Source organism: Balaenoptera musculus, chromosome 3 (genome assembly GCF_009873245.2).
Source record: "Balaenoptera musculus isolate JJ_BM4_2016_0621 chromosome 3, mBalMus1.pri.v3, whole genome shotgun sequence".
NCBI lineage: Eukaryota > Metazoa > Chordata > Mammalia > Artiodactyla > Balaenopteridae > Balaenoptera > Balaenoptera musculus.
In genome coordinates this window covers 129,480,381-129,501,562 of record NC_045787.1, presented here as the reverse complement: position 1 = coordinate 129,501,562, position 21,182 = coordinate 129,480,381, and the positions used below count along the sequence as shown (strand labels likewise).

General features: G+C 46.6%; 1 protein-coding gene across 1 annotated transcript; it reads right to left on the bottom strand.

Annotated features, from left to right (window-relative positions):
- Positions 1 to 1,483: 1,483 nt before the first annotated feature.
- Positions 1,484 to 15,870, bottom strand: SAP30L (SAP30 like). The gene is made up of 4 exons (XM_036848023.1): positions 15,046 to 15,870; positions 10,591 to 10,713; positions 8,276 to 8,374; positions 1,484 to 6,756 (listed from the first exon to the last, which is right to left on the bottom strand). Exons 1-4 carry the CDS (start codon positions 15,241 to 15,243, stop codon positions 6,628 to 6,630), a joined length of 549 nt encoding a protein of 182 aa, XP_036703918.1. The 5' UTR covers positions 15,244 to 15,870; the 3' UTR covers positions 1,484 to 6,627.
- Between the last annotated feature and the right edge of the window lie 5,312 nt (positions 15,871 to 21,182).

The following is a 21,182-nucleotide window of genomic DNA, read 5'->3' as shown; positions in this document are numbered from 1 at the left end:
GACCTCAGCGGATCTGATATTCAATATTCTCAAGGTCTATTTTGAAAAAAGGATGTCCGGTTCCTAGTGGAACTTCTGTCCTAATGGTACAGTAAGATTTGGGTTCCTCCTTCCATCACAACCAATATCTGTGGATCCTCAAAGGAGGTCGACTCCAGCAGGAGCCGGCCAGTTTGGGGGAAGCTTGGCAACGAAGCACCTCTCCTAGGTTCGGTGTGTGAGGGGCTCGAGGCAACCCTCATCAGTTACATATGAAAGAAAGGGCAGGGCAGCAGACAGAGGAGTGAAAGGAACTACTCACGCTCTACCTCAGACCAAGAGGCAACATGGTATGAAGACTAGACCTTCCTTTGCTTTCTAGAGGAAGATGACTCAGACATCCTGCGGCAACAAACCGTCACTGACCCTGTGGGCTCCCAGTGACAGCCAAGACTCCCCACTCTCCTCGCCCCCTAAAATGCCTCCTGAAAAGTCAACCTCCACATTATTTGCATGGGAGCGGAATGGGAGAGGGTGAGGGTACTGAGGGGAAGAACCGTACTTTGTAAATTTCTGTTTAAAATTTCAGAGCTAGCATGCAGTACTACTAGTCAGCTAATATGAACAGAAATATTTACTGCATTTTCCCCCTTTCATGCTGCTGAGGACAGAGATGTGGTAAAGTGACACTAGTGACAAATCTGAAATGAAAGACCTGTGTCTGAGGCTTGGCTGGCCAAGGGGCTTCATCCCAGAGGCCTCCGGGGCCTCCACCGATCAGCTCAGTCAGATAGCCCAGCGTGAGCAGGCGACTTGCTGGGGCCTCTGACTTAGTAGCCGGCTGGCGGGCGAGGCAGGGCAGAGATTCTGCAGGTCTAACAAGCGTTCAGATGGTGGACCAACTTTAAATACCAAGGCTCTACTGTAGGTGAAGAAATGCCGGTTCATACATTGCTAAATATAAGTTTTTGAGACAGTTAAACACTGAGATATTTATATAAAGGTCTGTATTTCCAGTTCCTCTTGAGAACTCGTGAGAACTGGCCACGCAGGGCTGGCATTCCCACGTGGCAACAACAGGGTGGAGCTCAGCGGTGGCTGCCCTTAGAAGGGACCTGGATTTTCCAGTTCACAGCTCCCCCGCCCCCCGGCCCCCAACAGGCATTTTAATTTGCAACCATCCATCCAGTTTACTTAGAACTTTTATAGGTGGATAACTGAAGACCAGAGTGAAGCTCTGGGGCCAGGGTACCTGCTATGCTACGAAGCACTCAGGCTCGACTCGGGCCATCCAACCACAGCCAATCTCTTTGCACAGGAGTGCGTGGGAGGGCAGGGTCACACTTCTGTGACCTGAACTCACATGGTGCGCACTGGGAGTGGAAGGGCGAGTGGAGGAAAGATTGCTGTCGCCAGCCACTGTCCTACACAGCCAGGGGCCGAATGTGCAAGTGAAAGCATCTGAGCTCCATATGGACATTCAAAGGGAACAACAGAGTGTGTCTCTTGTTTCTCATTCAGATCGTTTATTAAGAGCGAAAGTCGGGCCATCCCATCTGTGTGATACTGCAACATGAAAAGTCACATACATACTAAGGAGACCCCACAGAATTGAGAGCCTTTCAACAGTACAGAGCCATAGATTACAAAATTAAAATACAAATGATCCCCCCAGTTTGGCAGGAAACATGTACAATATGAGGAAGCCTGGAATGGAAGGGCACTTGCTTTTCGATAAGGCAGTTACAAAATGGAAAAAAAACCCAAACCAACCCGCACCCCCAAAACATTCTGACGGGAATAACAGATAATAGACATGTGAAAACAGGGATCCTGTACAAGCCTCTGTCATTGGCAAAGATGTGTTCATTAAGTGAAAGCCACTGAAGGGTTTGTGTTTGAAGATGCAAGCTAGATGAAATGACTGATTGTAGACATTCCTACTCTAAGAAAAGGTCCCACCTTGCCCCCGGCTGGATTCCACCTTAAAAAATGGGATCAACTTTACCCTTCCTAACCATAAACTTGAAAACAGTCTGTAGTAAAGTGAAAGGAATACAAAGGCATCCCTAAAGCACCATGCTTCCCAGGGCATGATCTTGAGCTCACCTGTCCTTCAGTTCAACTGCCTCTCTCGCTAACAGGGATGGGGGCTGCAAACGGCAGGGCCACAGAGCTGTGTCTGTTCAAGTCAGGGTCACCTGAGTGACCCACCTGAAAGGCAAGTGTATTTAGTGAGAATTTAGAGTCTAGGACACCACCACATTTCCCGCCAGGACTTTGGAACCTTGGTCTTAAATTATAGGCTCCTTCTGTTCTCCCCTCCTATTCATTTTGCAAAACTCAACTGACTGCCTTCCCAGCCCTGTCTCACAACCTTGAGTTCTACAGGTTGGTTCCCTGAGAGCCAGGCTGGCCTTGGGAACCTCTGCTCAGTGGCAAGGTCTCAAGGTTCTGAGGGCAGCTCACTGCAGACTGGGTTACAGCTATGCTGCAAGTTGGAAAGTGAACGAGCGCCAGAAGCGTCAGGAGGACAGAAGGCTGGTCCAGATGATGCCACAGCACTCGGGCAAGTCTTTTCAAATCTCAGTTTCCCCATCTCTAAAAATCAATGACTGGGCAATGGCAACCTCAAAGGACTTCCCAGCTTGAAAATATGGCACTTCTCTGATACTGAGACATGTGGTTCTCCCAAGTTTCTAAGCTTTGTTTTCTCCATAAAAACATGTGTGACGTACCTGCAGGAATCTTAAGGTACACGCCCTCAGGGGCCCTATAACCTTTCAACTTCAGACAGAGCAATGACCGTATTTTAAAATCTTCTAGCTAAAACTTTTCCTAAGTGATATGAGCATCAGTGTTTGTGAGGCAAGCACAAAACTAAGGCCTCCTCTGTCTTAAGGTATTTTTTTTAGCAGCCTGATAGCACTCTCTCCTACCCTGACCTCCTCCATCAGCTTTAGCAAGATCAAGGGAGTATAATGATGTTATACCTCATCCCAGCAGGATGACGTTGGGGTTTCCTCAACATCTCCAATAAGGAACTAATACTCAGGGGGGAAGGACAGCCAGGACACCAAAGTGTCTATATGCTAGCTGCTCCTTCCCCAGAGACAAACACTATGCCCTGGGACAGTGCAGCAATTAGGTCCTTGGCCAACTAACTTGGCCCCCATTAGGCAGAGACTAAGATGGAAATTCCAGAGAACATAGAAAAGCCAGAGGTTTACAAAGATAGAACAGCCTTCCACAGGAGGTAGTGAGTTCTCTGTCCTCAGAGGTGTTTAAGCCCAGACTGCTCAAATCTTGGTGGGACGGTTGTAGGCAGAATGCCAGCACCTATGGGGAGACTGGACTGGATGACTTAAAGGTCCTTTCCCAACTTCTGGATCTTGTCACGGTAATGACTGAGAGCCTTCAGATGATTTCTGTGCAGCAACGACTCTGGGATCCATGGTCGGGCCCCTGAGTAACTTCCCTCTCCTACTTTCTCCTTTCTACCAGTCAGGTGCCCTCCAGGATATTAAACAAAAAAGTTCCCACAAAATAAACACCTGAAATGCCAAGGTTAGACGCAACATTCCAGCTGCAAACAATTATTAATATCTGCTCTCTGGAAGACTAGCTGTGACTATTTAGCTGTAACAGGAACATCTAACAACTTGGCGGCTGTATCACATAAATGAAATTCCTCTTCCTTTTACACCAGCGGTCTTGAATCCTTTGGTTGCAATCTTTCAAGGGATTCAGCTATGATTTTTTTCACATGATGTTGCCAACCTAAGGGTTTGTTCGTTGAAATAAGAAGTTTGTCCGTTTGTTTTTTAAAAACCTTAAAATGAAGCAACACAAATGGCAAGATGTTGACAATTCCATGTGACACCCGTCAGGGCATATGAAAGAATCACAGCAGGCTGGAAACTGAGGCAGGAGCTGTGCTCTTTAAGACAGTGCCAGTTCTGGATTGCACATTCCAGTTTTGCCCAGAAGCACCAAGAGGAGAGAAGGCAATGTTGCAACATTACAGGTGGAGAGACACACGAGTCCTTGATAGGTGGTATAAAAAGCAGGCAGCCACGATGAGGGCTGCTTTCCCCAAGCCCCACTGCTCCCCGAAGCCAGATCCGGTTGCTTTGGAGGGTCGGCCACCTCTGACAGGCAGAAGTCTCCTGCCCCAGATCAAGCCATGGGAGACTGCAGAAGAGGCTAAGGCAAGTGGCTTAGTGGTCTGATGAAAGAATAGATTTCTGCACACAAGGAAAATATAAGTTCAGAGAGCTCTGTCTTCTCTCTCACCTGACATTTCAACGGTTGAAAAGACACCCATAACCTCCACTTTCCAAAGGACCTCTCCTTAGAGGAAAGACGGCTTGGGACTCGAGCGCGCACAGCATCTGGCTGAGAGGGAAAAGTTTCCCCAGGCTTCACGTGGGAATGAAAGCACTCTTACAGACACATTTGAACAGACGGAGCCTAACACCACAGCTTCTTGTATAGAAGCGTACTGCTGTCTCTCAACTGGGAACACAGATCTGCTATTGAAAAAACAGTGACAAGACCTACACATCCACAATTCTGGTTCAAACATCAGAAAGATACGCTTTTTTTCTCAATAAGATGTGGACATTTCCAGAGAGCAGGTTACCAATGCCTTAACCCCACCTGTCCCCAGACTCCAGCCTGATGAAAAAACACTCCCCTTGACAAAGGGGGTTTGGTGTTTGACGCCTTCAAAGCCTTTCTAACTCAGCTTCTCAGGAAAAAACCTACATAAGCCACATACTTTAGAGCCTTCTTGATGCTCACACATCAACAGCCTTCAGCTGTGAGTAGCGAGACACTCTCTAAATACCTATTGCATCTGCACAACTAAAAACACGCAGAGAGTACCCTGACGTGCCATCCACGGTCAGGTGTATGAAAATAAGATCCCCTCATAGTCTAGAGTATGCTCTATGTACATTCATTTATACATATTTTAAAAGGCTGCAATCTGCTAGACATGCATCGTGAACACTGGTGAAACCTTGGCTGCAGCGAACACACGTCGTTTTATTTAGTGAGAGTGGTGGCCCTGTCCCCGTCCACGGAATGCATGCTCCACGGAACTGAGACCTTTGGCCACTCCACCACACTGCTTGGGGGCCGGGGGGTGGGGTTGTTCTGACTTCTCTGCGTGGATGCTCAGATTAAGCCGTCTGTGAGTCACTAAAATGCTCCGCCAGGCCAGGCTGTCCACTGCTGCTTTTATTTTTTAAGGCTTAAGAAAGAACTCAGAATGCAAACTGAGTAAGAAAGGGATACCTTTGACCACAATATATGTCAAGATGGTCAGAAATTAGAATTCAAGTCCTTTCTTCTCTTTTCTTCCCACTCCCTGTCCACACCCTCTGCCCCCCAACACACTGACTAGAAAATTTTGCAAAAGCATACTTTTGGATATAAAGCTTTGTTTTCAAAGGATACTTTGGCTCTGATATAATTAGATAGAGGAATCTGAGTTTTTGAACATAAAAAAAGATCAGGTAATTGTTAATACTTAAAAAACTTTAGCAATCGTCCCCTCTAAAAGAGAGGCAAATTGCTCACAAAAATGAACATCGGATGGCACTGACCTGTGTTGCTCAAACCCATGATTTGTTGCTGACCCCCAAGGAGGTCAAAGCTGGTCAGACTTTCTATCCCAGAGCTGGACTTTGGAGCAGGAACCACATGGTCCTTGGCAGCTTTCTTGTGGTTGTGAATTAAGGATTAGTACTTCTGAGAACATGAGCCCCAAACCACTAAATATCTTCATTTGTCAAAGCATTTCTGGGGCAGGAGAATGGCTGAAGTCACAATACATAACTTGACCCTGAAGCATGAGGCATGGAGGGGTGAACAAAGAGCCGCGGCTCCCGGGAGGGGCTCTGCCTCAGTGTTTCTGGAACCTCCACAGACACAGCGTGGCACATGAGATTGCCCTGAAGTTCTCCTCTGACCTGAAATATCCTGTTGGTGCATCAGGATTTCCTCACACTCCGGAAGTTAAGTGGTGAGCAACAGAAACGGCAGAGGTCTCAATACCTAGAGGTGGGAAGCACAAGGCTGGCACTGTTAGTGACAGCTGGATTAACCAGCAAATCCTGACTGAGTGCCTACTGTGTGCAAAGCACAGGGATGGCGAGGGACCGTGTCAAACAGATTTGCTGATAAGTGACAAAGCCTGCAACAAAGAGGGGCGGCTATGTCCCCAGCAGACGGGTCTGCTCATGTACCTCCCCGGAGAGCCATACCTCGCTGCTGGTCCAGGGCTACACCACACATGTGGCAGCGTGGAATTACAAGGTGACTACCAAAATATCTGTCATCCCACATTTCCAGTAGAACTGACTCAATGCTTTGCTGAATGTGGCAATACATTGTTTTTCTTTCATTCTTTTTCCGATCTTGTTTTTTTTTAGTCCAGTAGTTGCCTTAAAAGAAGGTCTGTGTATAAACATGCTGAATCATGAGAATATAATCCTCCTGACCGAAAAGATTTACAGTATTCAACATTCAAACTTTTTTATTTACAATAAAATTTAACAGTCTTTATGGGCTTAAATGTAGCAGATATCACCTGTGCATTAAGCATTATACTTCCTTTCTTGAAGATGTGCTTCATCATCACTCAAGCTGCTTGCCGCCCTCTGATTTCTGGTCCAGTCTACTCTTGTTACTCTTCACCATGTAGATGAAGTAAGCGAGCGTCTCCTTTTCATTCACGGGTATGTTCCTGAAGTGTCGGCTGACAGTCTACATGGGGAGGAAAAACAGAGCCCATTAAACCACGTGAACCATCAGGGCCACAAATTCTAAGCTGTGCAAAAGAGGGAACAGCAAGTTGCTCCCAGAGCTATGGAAAGGGTTATGATTACTGCAGAACTTCCTGCAGTGCTACAGAATACAGAATGCCCTTTTTTCCCAGGTTTAGGTGATTTGGTTTCCAGGCTCCCAAAAGCAACACTTTATTCCACAACACTACTAAGGTGCAGTTCTGTTTCAGTGGCAGCCAACTGTCCATCATGGCGTAGTCTCAAGGTCATCCTCATGGAGCAAGAGACTGGGACTGCAATGGCTGACCAGCTGCTACCATAACCTCTCAGGCCCAGGAACTGGGCAGAAAAGTGTCCTAAGTAGCCAACTGAACAGATATAAGTGTCTCACCCAAAAAACCATCTAAATAGTACATAACTGCCTCTTGAAAGACATGAGATTTGAAGAAAAATTCATCATTTACTATGTTTTCCCGATACTTTATTTCCAAGTCCTGAGAATGCAGGTCTCCTCTTGCCCCGTATCATCCCACCCCTCCCACCAGGGGTGGACACTAGCAAGTGGGTAATGTTATCTTGAAGTAGGAAAGGCTTGTGTGCTTCTATGGTTTATCTGGACGCTGGTGAAGGAGAGGTTTAAGGAAAAATGATGGATTGGCAAGAAAGCACTAAAGGGAAGACCGAAAACCAACAGGGATGTGACCCCATAAGGAAATCTCTGGATGGACCGAGGGAGCTGGGACAGATAAAAAGGGAGTCAGAGAACGAAAACTACAGAGCGGTTGTCTCTGAACAGTAGTACTGCATTTTTCATCATTTCCCAAGTTTTCTACAATAGACAGAAAAACACATTTAGAAAAGAAGGATGAGAGGGTACCCACACAAATGCCAACAGGACAGAAGTATCAAGGCAGGCTGTCAGTATATTAAAATAATGGCCAGTGGAGCACCCGCATCCCCATCCCATGCCCGGAACTGTGTTAGGGACTCAGGGCAGGAGAAAACGTTCTTAGGCTCCATTCATTATAATAAATACTTCCATTACCAACATCAGAGTAGAAGAAATCAAGGAAAAAAACCAAAGAAAGAAAAATAGCTCCTACAGAACATGAGTAAAGGTTTGGGGATGATTAATCAGACACACCTCATGTGCAGAATGGAACATATCTAGAAAGAATCCTGCAAAACAAGATTCAAACAAATGAACAAACAAAAGAACACTCAGGACTTAGAATCAGGAGTCTTGAGATTCCAAGCTACCAACTTGCTGTATGATTTTAAGCAAGTCCTTTCTTTTCTCTGTGCCCTGCTTTCTTTTATGGAAATCAGGCCTTTCTAGGTCTAAAGCTGGGGGATTCTAAATTGTGCAAAAGAGGGAAGAGGAAGTTGCTTCCAGAGGTATGGAAGGGATTATGTATAGACACACACGGAGAATCAAGGTCACCATCAGAAGCACAATGCTGGCTCTCCCTCTTTAGAGCGCAATTTTGTCTACCTACTTCTGCTAACTGGGCCTTATTGAAGCCTGGTCTGGTCTGCAATTTGTAGTGCCGTTTATAACGTCGGAGAGTGTTCACCTGCAGCTGGAACAGATCAACCTAGAGAGAAGAGGAGAAACACATTATCCATCACCTGACCAGCCACGACTCACCGAGAGCCCACTGTGTGCCTAGCACTACACTAGATAGGGGTGGGGATGGAGAGACTACAAAGAAGTCTTAGAAATGGTCCGCCAAGGACTAATAACTGGCTGGAAGGACAGAAACAACAGTGGAGGCAGAGTCCTGGCGGGGGAGAGGTGGTCCCAGAAGGCTGATGGAGGTTGTGAAGCTTCCGCTAAGGAGAGGCAGGGTTTAGAGAGACAGTGAGGAACAGAACTAGAGGAGGGAATGAGAGAGAAGGCCATGGGCTCGGAAAGCCATGAGAGGACATATGGGCTGGGGGTCAGAGGCTCTCATGATGGGTTTAAAAGGTGAGACTGGGTGGTAGCGTGTCTTGACAAGCAGAAGGAGAGAACCTAGGTGGGAGGGCGCTGTTCTAGGAAGATGGATCTGTGGTGGTTTGTGGAAAGACTGACTGGGGGGTAGAGGGACAGCAGAGGGAGATGCTGCAGCAATGGTCCAGAAATGAGATAGTGAAGTTGAGCTCTGCAGGGGCGCTGATGCTAGAGGGGGTAGCAGGCATGGAGAGCAAAGGTAAAAGCAGACAGACATCCTGGAGGAAGACAGGCCAGAGCTCGGCACAGAGTAGATAGAGGGGCATGACAGAGGACAGTGGGAAGTACTGGTATTCTCAAATAGTTCTCCCCTAGGCTCAGCCTTCGGGTATTAGGATCCTTAACAGCCTTCCAGAGAAAGCTCAAAGCTACTGTAGCAAATGTACAAATCAGCAGGTTAGGGTCAGGGTCTCTGCAGATGACTGGGTAACAGAGGGGAAAGGACCCTCCCTTTTTTTTCTAACAAAGGAAGAGAGGAAAGCTGCACAGTCATGAAATATTGAAGGCCCAGAAAGTTGGGCTGCCTTTACCTGCCTCTAAAAGAGATGTTCTTGCTTCAGGCAGGTGGAGAGCACTTAAAAACAAAATGAATGATCAATATGAGGGACCAAAGTCCTTCATTCTTTTCAAACATTCCTCAAACCGTTTTTTTTTTTTTTTGGTGAAAAGCATTTAGAAAGTGAATACATCCATTTCTTCATAAAATAATAATAAAAATGCTAAAAGCATTAGAAAGATACTGTAAACCAATGCTAGAAAAGGGGACACAGGAAGGGGCAGAGGGAAAGGGCCATATTTTCAAAGGTTTCCTCCACATCTGCAGACAAAGGCCCGCCTACTCTTTCTATTCCTACACAGTCATTTTCACTCTGAGTGCTAACAGGCGGTTGCCTTATGAAATATTCATGCATCAAATATTCAGTGTACATTATAAATGGTTCTTCTTTTGCTGAGTCTTAAGTGAAAACAATTTAGATGGAAAGAAAATTCGATATTCCTCCCCGTAGCCTTGCTTAATAGACATTGGCACCTTGAAGGAAAGGCAGGCTTCTGGTTTGAGAAGCCTAGGGCTCATCATCTAGTGTGACGGTTCTCAGCAGGGGATGATCCTGCCCCCCAGAGGACACCTGCAGTGTCTAGAGACACTGGGTCGGGGGGGGGGGTGCCTGGCACCTAGTGGGTAGAAGCCAGGTATGCTGCTGAACATGCTACGATGCACAGGACAGCCCCACCACAAAGAATTATCTGCCCCAAACGTCAACAGTGCCAGGGTTGAGAAACCCTGGGCCAGTGTAACTGACCTTGGAATAGATCTTTGGGAACAAGCCTGGACCAGGAATCAGAGAGTGATAGAAAACCAGAGCTGGTGTGACCTGACAACTTACACCTTCATTTTGCAGACCAGAAAACAGAGGGGAAATTACTTCCCCCAATCCATATACACTCAGTCTCTAACTTTAAAGGCAAAAACAAAGTTTTTAAAAACTTGACACTGTGGTTGTATTTAAGTATTTCTCAGGGGTTTTTTGAAGAAAGTCAGCACAGCCTACTGGAGAGGGCACCGGACTGGGGCCCCCAAACTGTGTGTGTGACCCTGAGTGTCTGTGCCTGTCTGTAAAGTTGTGGGACAGTCAGACCAGTTGATTTCTAAGCTTTCAGCTCTCAGATTCCATATTACTATGATTCTATGATTCACTTTTCAAATACACCACAGCAACACAGAGGAGACCAAAATTACTTCTTAGACCAGGCCAGAGGTAAGGATCAGGTTAGAATCCATTCTCCCAGCTTTCTTAAGGTAAAGTTTTGGACCTTTACCTCAGGAATGTCAGTGTCATGCTCAGGAGAATCTCCACCATCGTCACTTGTCTTCCTCTTCCTTTTATTTCGTACACTCTGGATGAAATTTTTGTGGAAATCGCAAATATACAGGTGTCTTACCTGTTGGGAAGCAAATTAAAGTCAGAGTTGCCAATTCCATGGAAACAGCAACAGGTATCTGTCAAATTATTGGCCTTTTCTCCCTTGCGAGGCATTGGAGAGACCGAAGGAAGAACAAGATGCAAGCCATCATTTCCACAAGTTTCCTACTGAATTGCACAATGAGAACCCCTCAAAGAGAACGCTAATATCACACCAGGCAGTGCGTTATAAACCAAGTCTCCCCTGAATGATAAATATAACAAATGGTATGGATACAGCAAAGGGCAAGGCCCTGTGGCTGAGCTAGCTAGAGTGGAGGTCCCTGACCAGAAGGGAGGATTTGCAGGTAGTCAGGAAGCATTCCAGATGGGAAAAGCCACGACTTAGGTTTCAAATGAGGCCGATGGAAGGCGTGAGTGAAGAGGCCCTGAGGAGACCATGTCACTTAGATGGAGGTGACTGCCTGTGTAGGAGCATCAGGAGAAATTCGGGGGTCAGGGGCATGAGAACAGCTTAGACTTTCCTTCAAACAAGACAGGGTCCCCCAAGGTTTTTGAAGCAGGGAGAGACGTGACATTTTCAGACCTGTAGGAGTTAGGAACTTATACCTCACTGGAATGCACGGTCCCCAGGAGCAGGAAAGAAGGCACTGTGGTAATGGTAGACAGGACATCCTATTTTTACATTGACAACACTTACTACTGTACGATGACAACCCTCTGAAAAACTGTTTCTGTGTATCTATTTATAATTCTTGCATCACCACACATCCAATCCACAAAGAGAAGTGGAAAGAGGTGCAGAAATTCTCACAAGGTGGAACCACATAAAAGAAGCTGGGGGACTTCCCTGGTAGCGCAGTGGTTAAGAATCCGCCTGCCAACACAGGAGACACGGGTTTGATCCCTGGTCCGGGAAGATCCCACATGCCACGGAGCAACTAAGCCCGTGCGCCACAACTACTGAGCCTATGTGAAGCAACTACTGAGCCCACACGCTCTAGGGCCCCCGTGCCGCAACTACTGAGCCTGCGTGCTGCAACAACTGAAGCCCGCGCACCTAGAGCCCACGCTCCGCGACAAGAGAAGTCACCATAATGAGAAGTCCGCGCACGGCAACAGAGTAGTCCCTGCTCACTGCAACTAGAGAAAGCCCGCGCGCAGCAACGAAGACCCAACGCAGCCCAAAATATATAAATAAATAAATAAGAAACTTTAAAAAAAAAGAAGCTGGATACAACTGCTGCTTTTCTAATGCAGACTGGAGGCTTATTATAATAGTAAGTGAAGGCGGCAACAGCAGCTAGGATGTGAAGAACGTGTTCTTATTAAGAATATAACTAGCAGGGTTGAATGGAGGATGACTGTGTAAATGACTTGGGGTTGTTAACACTGAACCAGATGTTGCGCAAATGTTCTTGAGAGACTTCTGAATTTGAGTTTATTCCTCAAATGCTTAAAGATAAAAGTAAACTGATAGGAAACCAGCGTAATTAATTCAGGCCTTTTCACGGAGAAAATAATGAAAACTGTTTTTTATTCAGATGAATTAGCACTTTCATGTGGTTGGATTAGTGAGTCATGAGTAGTTTTAAGTTTACACTGTGAGGGTGTCTTGCAGACAGCAGGTAATCAATAAATCCTGCTGCATCGACACAGCCATCCCCTTGCATCTAAAAGCAGCTTAGGCCAGTAAAAGCCACATTTACATATGGCAACAAATTGGAATAGCTTTGCCAGATTCAACTCTGTCAAAGGACCTGTGGACACAGCACCTGTCACTGTCTCAAAGAATCTCATCTAGTTGATGTATAGACTACTGGATGTGCTTTTATGAGGGAAGAAAGCACACTCACAGCATACCCTACATCCCTCACAGGAAGCTGGCCCTCATGTTAGCTAGTTTCACATGTAAAGTCTGAGAGACTAAGCTGTTCCTCAAATTCATAGTGACAGACTTGGAAAAAGAACAGGCAGAAGACATGATTCCTAAAGCTGTGGCTGGGAGATTTCAGGTCAGGACACTAGAATAATGGAATCCTAGATGGAAGACAACTCAGCAATCACCAGTGTAACCCCACTGGCTCCCATCTCATTTTCTAGAGGGATAACCTAAAGCCACCTAGAGTGGAGAAATGACCTGGCCAAGGTCATCCAGACCTTCTAACCCCTGGCACACGTCCTTTCCTTCTGCAATGTTTTCCTTACTCTATTCTCCACTTCTACTTTTCTCCAGAAAAAAGCAGATATATGTCAATTGGAGGGATGTTTGAAAGCATGTTATATCTTAATAAATCACAGAACACTGCCAATGTCTACATGAAAGAAGTTAAACTGCCTGAGTAGGATTTAAGGTGCTATATTATTTAAAAAGGTTCTCTGCTAGACCCTTTTACAAGATAAACAGTCATTATTCCTCCTTAACCGTTTTCAAGTACATATTGGTTTTCAGAAATTTCAGAGCCCAGTGGCCTTTAGGGAGTTGGGGGTGGAGAAAGGAGAGTGGTAGAAAAGGCTCTAGTGTTTTTTTTCCTGTTTCACTTTCTGCAACAGCTAAAAATTCTTGTAACACAGCAGTTACTTAGAACTGAATTCCTGCCCAAGCCTGTGAGAATGAAATAGAATCCCTTTCAGAAGTAATGACTCCACAACACCACCTTCAAACAAACTGTGAGTGATTCTGCCTTGAAATCCTACTCCTTCAGAAGCATTACCTTTTGGGAACTCTAGTACCAGGCTCAGGCTGCCTCTCTTCTAGACAGCGTGTGTCAAACAGTCAACAGAGCCCAACACAGGTTTTCCAGTGGGGTCACCGGGAAAGTGGAGCCCCAGTTGCGGCAGCACAACTGTTCAGATGGTGGGTTTAAAAGAACTGGGAATTTCTTTTTTTTTAGTACTGTAAAATATTATTATAAGCTGCTCAAGTAAAGGCCCCCAACAACCTAAACAGAAGGTGGGCAGTGTTTCCATGAGGATGAATTCATTACTGTCTTAGAATTAAGCATTTCACTTCCATACATGTCCTAATCCAGGCCACGATAGTGTCTAGCCAGTTGTTTCCTTAGATGAATTCCTTTCATTCATTTATTCATTCATTGATAGAGATTTGTACTAAGAAAGCCATCAACTCACCCTCAACCACTTAAAAGTAGCATCTTTCCATTCAAGAGTTGCAAATATAATTGTTAACTTAAAAAAAAAGGGGGTGAGAGTGAAGAGCGTAGAAGGAAGGGCAGGGAAGATTTTTTTTTACTTATTAAAGACTTAATCAAGGCTTATGCATGGGGCTTGGAAGTAAATCAGACAACGGATTCAAGAAATTAACCAGCCTCTTAGGTGCTGTGTGACTTTGGCACCGTCACTTCCTATCTCTGGGCCTCATTTTCAGTTGTAAAATCAGAAATGGAAAAGTGGGTGCCCTTTCAGTTTAACAAGCGATCTCTGATTTCCCCCCAAAGTGGAGAAATTTTGGTCCTAAAAGAGAATGGATGTTAACCACCTAATCTCCTAGCTGGTCTACCTGAATATTAAATAACCCTCTAACTTATTTCCAATTCCTAATCACCAGGCAGCCACTTAAGGCTTGCAGCAACAAATGTCAAACTGAACAGTTCTTAACTGGTTGACAATAGGCACATCTTTAGAATAGTTAACTAGAAGTGGTAAAATCACACAGAAAAAGTTTTCTATTCAAATTTAAATTACCCACCTCCACCCTCCCAGGCATTTGTAAAGAAGTTAACCCTATAAAAATGGATTTTCTTCCTTTCTGTCACTTCGACTGCCAGAGCCACCTCCCGAGACCAGATCTTGGTCTTATTTCTGCCACATCCTTGACAATCCCATGTCCCCACAGCTGCCTGCTGAGCAGCGAGCTCGGTGACCCTCTGCAGAAGCTGAGGCCGCCCCAGGCAGGGACGTAACTGCCACCTTTCTTTTTCTGAAGGAATAACACGGATCCGAGAAGGAGGGAGAAGTTGGAGAAGAGCTGGGTCCCTTCATCACCTCCTCCCTAATACCTGCTCCTCCGTGGGCCAACCAAATGAACCCACCTCTTCCTGCTCCCATGTCTACACCAATAAAACGAACTAAAAACTGGTGTCAAATCTTCCCAGGCAGGAAGGGTCCTCGGAGCCCCCGCCGCTAACCTCCCGGATTTGGGCAGAGTCCTAGTTAGAGCCCACCAGCGCCGAGCGGCCTTTGCAAGCCCAACTCCTCAAGTTTGCAGATAAAGGGCGGCGAGGCCCAGGGCGGGGAGGGCCCCCGAGTCCCGCCCGCAGCCTGGGGCAGCGGCCAGAGAGCTGCCCGGCGCGGGGGCCCAGCCGGGGGGCGGGGGCGGAGGCGGACTCACGCTCTTGTCGATGTCCAGCTTGAGTTTCTTCTGCGAGATGCTCTTCTGGACCCTCTTGCTGAAGGAGGCGTTGCCCGCGGGCCGGACGCAGCGCTCGCCGTCCTCAATGAGGCAGCAGCTCTGGCCGTAGCCCGGGGCGGCGGCGGGGGCGGCGGGGGGCCCTTCGCGGCTGTCCTCCTCAGTGCTAAAGCCGTTCATCTCCCCGCCCCGGGCCGGCCCCTCTGAGGGAGGGTCCCCCGTAGGCCACTCCGCGGCCGCGCTCCCCGCGGGGCAGGTTGCCGAGGCCCCCGCACTCGAGGGTCCCAGAGTCCGTCTCCAGCCGAGGCGCTGCCCTGCCCCGCGCCCGGGAGGCCCGGCTCCGCTCCGCCGGGCTCCCGCTCCTTCGGTCTCCGGCCCCGCGTCTCCGCCAAGCCCCTTCCTCCCCGCTCGCGGCCCCGGGGTCGGCTCCCGCGGCTCGCAGGGCCCCGCCGGGAGTCACCCGGAGGCGCCTTCTGCCGGGGGCCCTTAACCGTTACCCTTCGGCGGGGACGTCTGGGAGGGCGTCCCAGGAAGCAGCCGCTCCCCGAGGACTCCAGGCCCGGGTTGCCAGGGGGTTCCGAGGGCCCCCGCCGGCTCCCGCCTTATTTCGGCTGCCGGGCAAACTCGCCGCCGGGCAGCTCCCCCGGGGTGGCGCGGCCTCCCCGCGCGGGGCCCGGCCTCGAACCCGTGGCGTCCGGGCCCCGCGGCGCGTCCGGCCCGCCCCACCCCTGCAGCCGCTCGGCTGCGCCCCGAGTCCCGCGGCAGCCCCTGGGCCGCCCGGCCGCCGCCCGCCCAACGCTCCGCACCACAACAGTTCGCTCCCCCGCCCTCCGCGGGACAGCGGAAGTCCCGCCTCCGCGCGTCCATTGGCCGCGTTCGCACTCTGGGCGGGGCCGCCGCCGCCGCTGGCGCGTCCCATTGGGCGTCATCGCCGCCAGTCCCCGGCGCCTGGCTACTTCCTGGACTCTGCTGGGATGGGTTCAAAGTAGAGAAAGTGGAAGAGGGAAGAGTTCCCCGGGTGAGGGAGGGGAACCGGGCCGCAGACTCTCCGGGCCCGGGAATGGATGGTTAGCAGGGTCCCGTCTGGACGCAGGCCCCGACTCCGGGTACGGAGGATCACTTTCGGGCGACAGAAGTGCAGACGTGGGCGGGGACGCAGAGGGAGAGATACGCGGAGGGGCATGTGAGGGGGGACCTAAAGGGGACAGAGAAACTGTCATGAGAGGTTCAGACAGGGTGAAACGGAAGGACCAGGGCCAGAGGACCCGCAGACCGGCGGGATAGAAATCGGATAGAAAGACAGTCGTGGCGGGAAAGACAGAGGGACGATCGGCACAGATAACGTGGAAAGACGTGCAGAAGAGGTGATGGGGTCTGATGGCGGGTCTTGCAAGGTGGTCAGAAGCTTAGGGTGGCGGAGACCCCCCCCCCCCACTGTGGAGACTGGGACTGGCTTGGTCGGTGCGGAAAGAAAAGGAGAGAGGGAAGGGGACCCAAGGGGCTTGGGTGACCCTTCCGCTGGGAAGAATCGGAAGTCGGGATTAGGTCTGGAGGGTGGTCTAGGTGAACCGCGGGGAAGAGGAGCCGCTGCGCAGGAGATGTAGAAAAGGCTGGGCCAATCTCGGCTTGGAGAAGGGCTTGTCGTACTTTGGGCCCTCCCTGGAGCTCTGTAAACTGTAGCTTCTAATGCTTTAAGCCTCCGGGTTTACCCGCGAGGTGACCGCGCCCTGTAGAGCCCCGGAGCTTGGGATTCGGCGCCCAGGACGTCAAACACACACCCAGGACTGTAGGAATATCCTCTAATTCGGCACGCCTAGTCAGGCCACCTCTCCACTGGGTAGCCTGGGGACAAATGAGGGCCAAAGGCCCGAAGGGACTAGCCCAGGGTCAGGCAGTCATGCAGTCTTTTAGGGCTGGGCAGCATTTTCTCAGGGGGAGGGGCGTGGAGGGGACTGGGAGCGTTAGCTAAGCACGTGTACCTATTTTGGTAGTACTAGGTGGCATTGAAGAGGCTTCTGGTTTGTGTCTTGTTGAAATCGGGAAGCTACCAGTTTTCATGTTTAGAAGCAGATGTCCTATGATCTTCAGTTTTCCTCAGTGGCCTTAAACGTATTTGTACCCACTAGCCTAGTAATTTCACATGTGGGTCAGCCATTTTAGGAAATCGGCCTACCGGAGAATATTTTATACACAACAATGTTCATTATGGGATTATTTATAATAGGAAAAATTTTAAAAGAACCAAAAGTTTCACAAGGGAAATGGTTAGATCAACAACCTAACATCTTCAGAATGAGATATTTTGCAGTCATTTGCATTCATAACATTAGTGTAAACGTTTTCTAAATAAAATAATTCACCACTGACTCTTCAACAAAGAGTTGATGAGTTGGAGAAGTGCTTTATTTACATTAAGTTTAAAATACAGGATATAACATTGCATATGGGATATGATGTGTGTACATCTATGTTTTTAAAAAAAGAAAAAAGAAAAACAACTATTTGTGCCTAAGGAATACACCAAAGTACCAACAGTAATTATGATGGATATTTTTCTCCCTTTATTCTACCTTTGCATTTTCCCCGATAAATATTTCTTGCCTTTACAGTAGGAAAACATAGAATAAAAAATTAATGGAAAAAAGGCAAGTTGAGTAAGATTCTTCCCTCAGAGTTCATATATTCAAAAATAAATTATTGAGCATATAATGTATACTCACTTCAGGCTTGGCCACACGAGGAAGATGAAATATAATCCTTGCTTTAAAAGAGGATATCTTCTAGCAGGGGAGCTCAGACATCAACACAGAAAACAGCTGGGTATCTCTGTACAAGGCAGTGTGTGATGTTGCTTTCAAACCTGATTGGTATGGATAAGAGCTCCTACATTTCCCACATATATTTTTTTCAAAATAGCATTTGCATCCAGCGCCAGGCTACTGCAGTACACATAGTTTCTTCAGCACCAGCTTCCCCTGGCACTACCCTTCTGGTGGGGGAGGGGCAGGGGGTCCTTTTTCCTGGGTGCTCTATCTCAGCCCCAGGAGTATTGTCTGCTCCTTACATCTGCTATTCCTGTATTCTTTAGAGTTCTCTTTGCTTCTTACTGGGCAATGCCTCATTACTACAGTCCCCTGTTACAATTAATAAATCTTTATATTAACCTTTCCCTGTTCAAATAACTGCGGTTTCTCTCCTAATTACCCCCAGCCTCTATGTTTTTTCTTGGGGGCGGGGCACATGCTTTTAACCATCCTTTACATACAATTTCATAGTCTTTCTTCAAGGAAAGCTTTCTCATAAGCTTTTCCCATGTTGTTATATAGGTTAGTTCCAAATAGTAATATTTGGAAAAAATTCTGATCCCCTTGCTGAGGGAGTAAATCTGTAACTCCAGAGAGGAGATATAAATAAATATTCAGATATTGAAGGAATCAATACAGGAGAGAAGGTTCTGTGGTCTTGTTCTGCTTTGTGTAGGATTTAAGATTCTTGAAATGGCCCAGAGAATCTGACTTGTTACATTTATAACTTTAGGTAATTAATCTACAACGTATGGTTAAGTGCTTAGAAAGATCTGGCTTTTTAGATTTGTTAAGTCTGCCCTATTGGACATTTAAAGTGTTTGAGAAAATCAGGCATATTAATTTTGTAATTGTAGTCTGAAATGTCTAAGGAAATTTGATTAATTAAGGCTGTAAGTCTGTTAAATGTTTGAGGACTGAAGCTACTAAACTTAAGAATTAATTTAATAGTAATCAGAACAAGTGAAAGTGACTGTCCTTATCTTCATACGAAAAATTACTAGACTTATAATGGAATAACAAGATTTGTAAGTTGAACTTAAAGCCTTTAAGAAAAGCTAGGAAATATGTTAATATAAATGTTTCAGACATTTAAAAAAAAAAAAAAAAGAAAAGCTAGGTTTTTAAATGGGCAACTTGAGTCAGTAACTATAACATTCTTTTCCATACCCAAACCTACCCCCAGATATTTAAAATTGCAGGTTGATAACCCCCAGCTTTATAATTCTAGCTGAGACCTCTCCTCTGAACTCCAGATAACAACATTCAGCTGTTTGCTTGGAATGCTCCGGAGGCATCACAGACCACGATGTTCAAGTTAACCTTCTCTGACACCCAAACTCATAAGTTGCAACCTGCATCACCCGTGACTCTCCCTTCCTCTCACCCCACTCCAAGCCAACCCATCATCAAGGCACTTTCTTCTACTTCCAATAGATATTTAGAATCTGTCCTCTTGGCTTCATTTTCTGCAGCCAGCCGCCTAGCCCAGCCCACCATCATCTTTTGCCTGAAGTGTTTCACTGGCCTCTGAGCTGGTCACTAAGTCACTTGTTCTCTAGGGAGCATCTACACAAACCAGACCATGCCACACCCTCCTTAAGGCCCCTCACCGGCTTCCCAGTGCATTCTGACACTGCCCCCTGCCATCTCTTTGCCCTGCTCCCTGTGCCTCGGCTCTAATTATTCTTCTGTAAGTTCCTCAAAAAGGCCAAGCTCCTCCCTACCTCAAGGTCTCTGCACTGGCAGTTCCCTCTGACTGGAATGCTGTTCCACCTGCTCCTTCATGGCTGGCTCCATCCCTCAAGCCTTAATGTAAATGTCATCTCCCCAGAGAGATTAAGAGCAGGTGGTTTCCCCCACCCATCTGTTCTCTGTTGTGTCTTTTCTTATTCGCATTCATCACAATATGCAATTAATCTCTTTTATTATTATTCTTTTTGTTGTGTGACTGTCTCTCCCATTACAATATAAGCTCCATGAAGGCAGGGACCACGTCTGTATTATTTGCTGCTGTAGCTCGAGTGCATACAACACTAATTCTCCAGTTCTGGTGGCTACCAGAGAAGGGACTCAGTCAACATTTTTTCAAGAAATTAAATATATTCAATGATACTAAGGTATTTATTAAGTGAAAAAAGAAAAGATACAAAGCAGTATGTAGAGTATAAGTTCCATTTGTATTTTAAGAAAATTTTATACACACATTCATGCACATATATATATGAAGGATACACAAACTAGTAATTGTGGTTGCCTCTATGGTGGAGACTGCAGGTCAAGGAAGGAAAGGTAGAAAGAATTTGAAGTTAATAACGCTTTTTCCTCTTTGAATATTTTACCATGTGACTATATTTCTTTTATAATAACGGTAAGAAAAATACCGTCTTTTGGTACTGTTAGTAGGCGATACAGAATACCAAAAAAGTAGGAAGAATCTCAAAATAAAGGACAGTCATCTAAATGGAATAAATTTAGCCTTATTTTCCTCATTCAGAGTAGGGCGCTCTACTCTGAAGCACTTGGTTTGAATCCCAGCTCTACCAATTTATCTGCTGTAGAACCATTGACAACTTAAACTATAAGAGCCTGAGTTTTCTTCATCTATAAAATGAGATAATAGTACTTCTCTTATAGGGCTTTTGTGAAAATCAAATGTGATAAATGTAAAGCACTTAGCACAATGTCTTGCACATAGTAAGTGCTCAATAAGCGGTAGTTATTATTTCATATGTTACATGATGACACCTCTAAGCTTCCCATTGAGTTCAGGTTTCTGCATGTGAGGGAAAGAGACATCAAAGGACAAGACGGCAGGGTGGCACTGCTTATCTGCCAACTGTTCACTTTCCGCATGGGCGGTCTCCATATCCATCTGCCCAGCAATGATTGGGAAAGTACTTGATTATTTTATTGCATCTTAATCACATAAAATTGTGTGAATGGAAAAGTGAAAGTACCAACAGTAGTGATGTGACGCATGTGCATATCAAGCAAGTGAGAATGGGAGAAAATGTTTGCAAATCATATATCTGATAAGGGACTTGTATACAGAATATATAAAAAACTCTTACAAGTCAATAATAAAAAGACAAGCCAATTAAAAAGTGGGCAAAGGGTTTGAATAGGTATTTCTCCAAAGAGTGTATACAAATGGTCAATAAGCACATGAAAAGATGCTCAACATCACTAATAATTAGGGAAATGTAAATGAAAACCACAATGAGATATTACTTTACACAAACTAGGATGGCTACAGTCAATAAGACAGACAACAGCAAGTGTTGGTGAAGATCTGAAGAAATTGAAACCTGC

Coding starts and splice junctions, on each gene's coding strand:
- SAP30L (XM_036848023.1), bottom strand. CDS start 15,243: ATGAACGGCTTTAGCACTGAGGAGGACAGCCGCGAAGGGCCCCCCGCC. Junction 8,375..10,590: donor ATGACACTGACATTCCTGAG/GTAAAGGTCCAA, acceptor TCTTCTCTCTAG/GTTGATCTGTTCCAGCTGCA. Junction 6,757..8,275: donor ATAAGGCCCAGTTAGCAGAA/GTAGGTAGACAA, acceptor CTCCCCATGTAG/ACTGTCAGCCGACACTTCAG.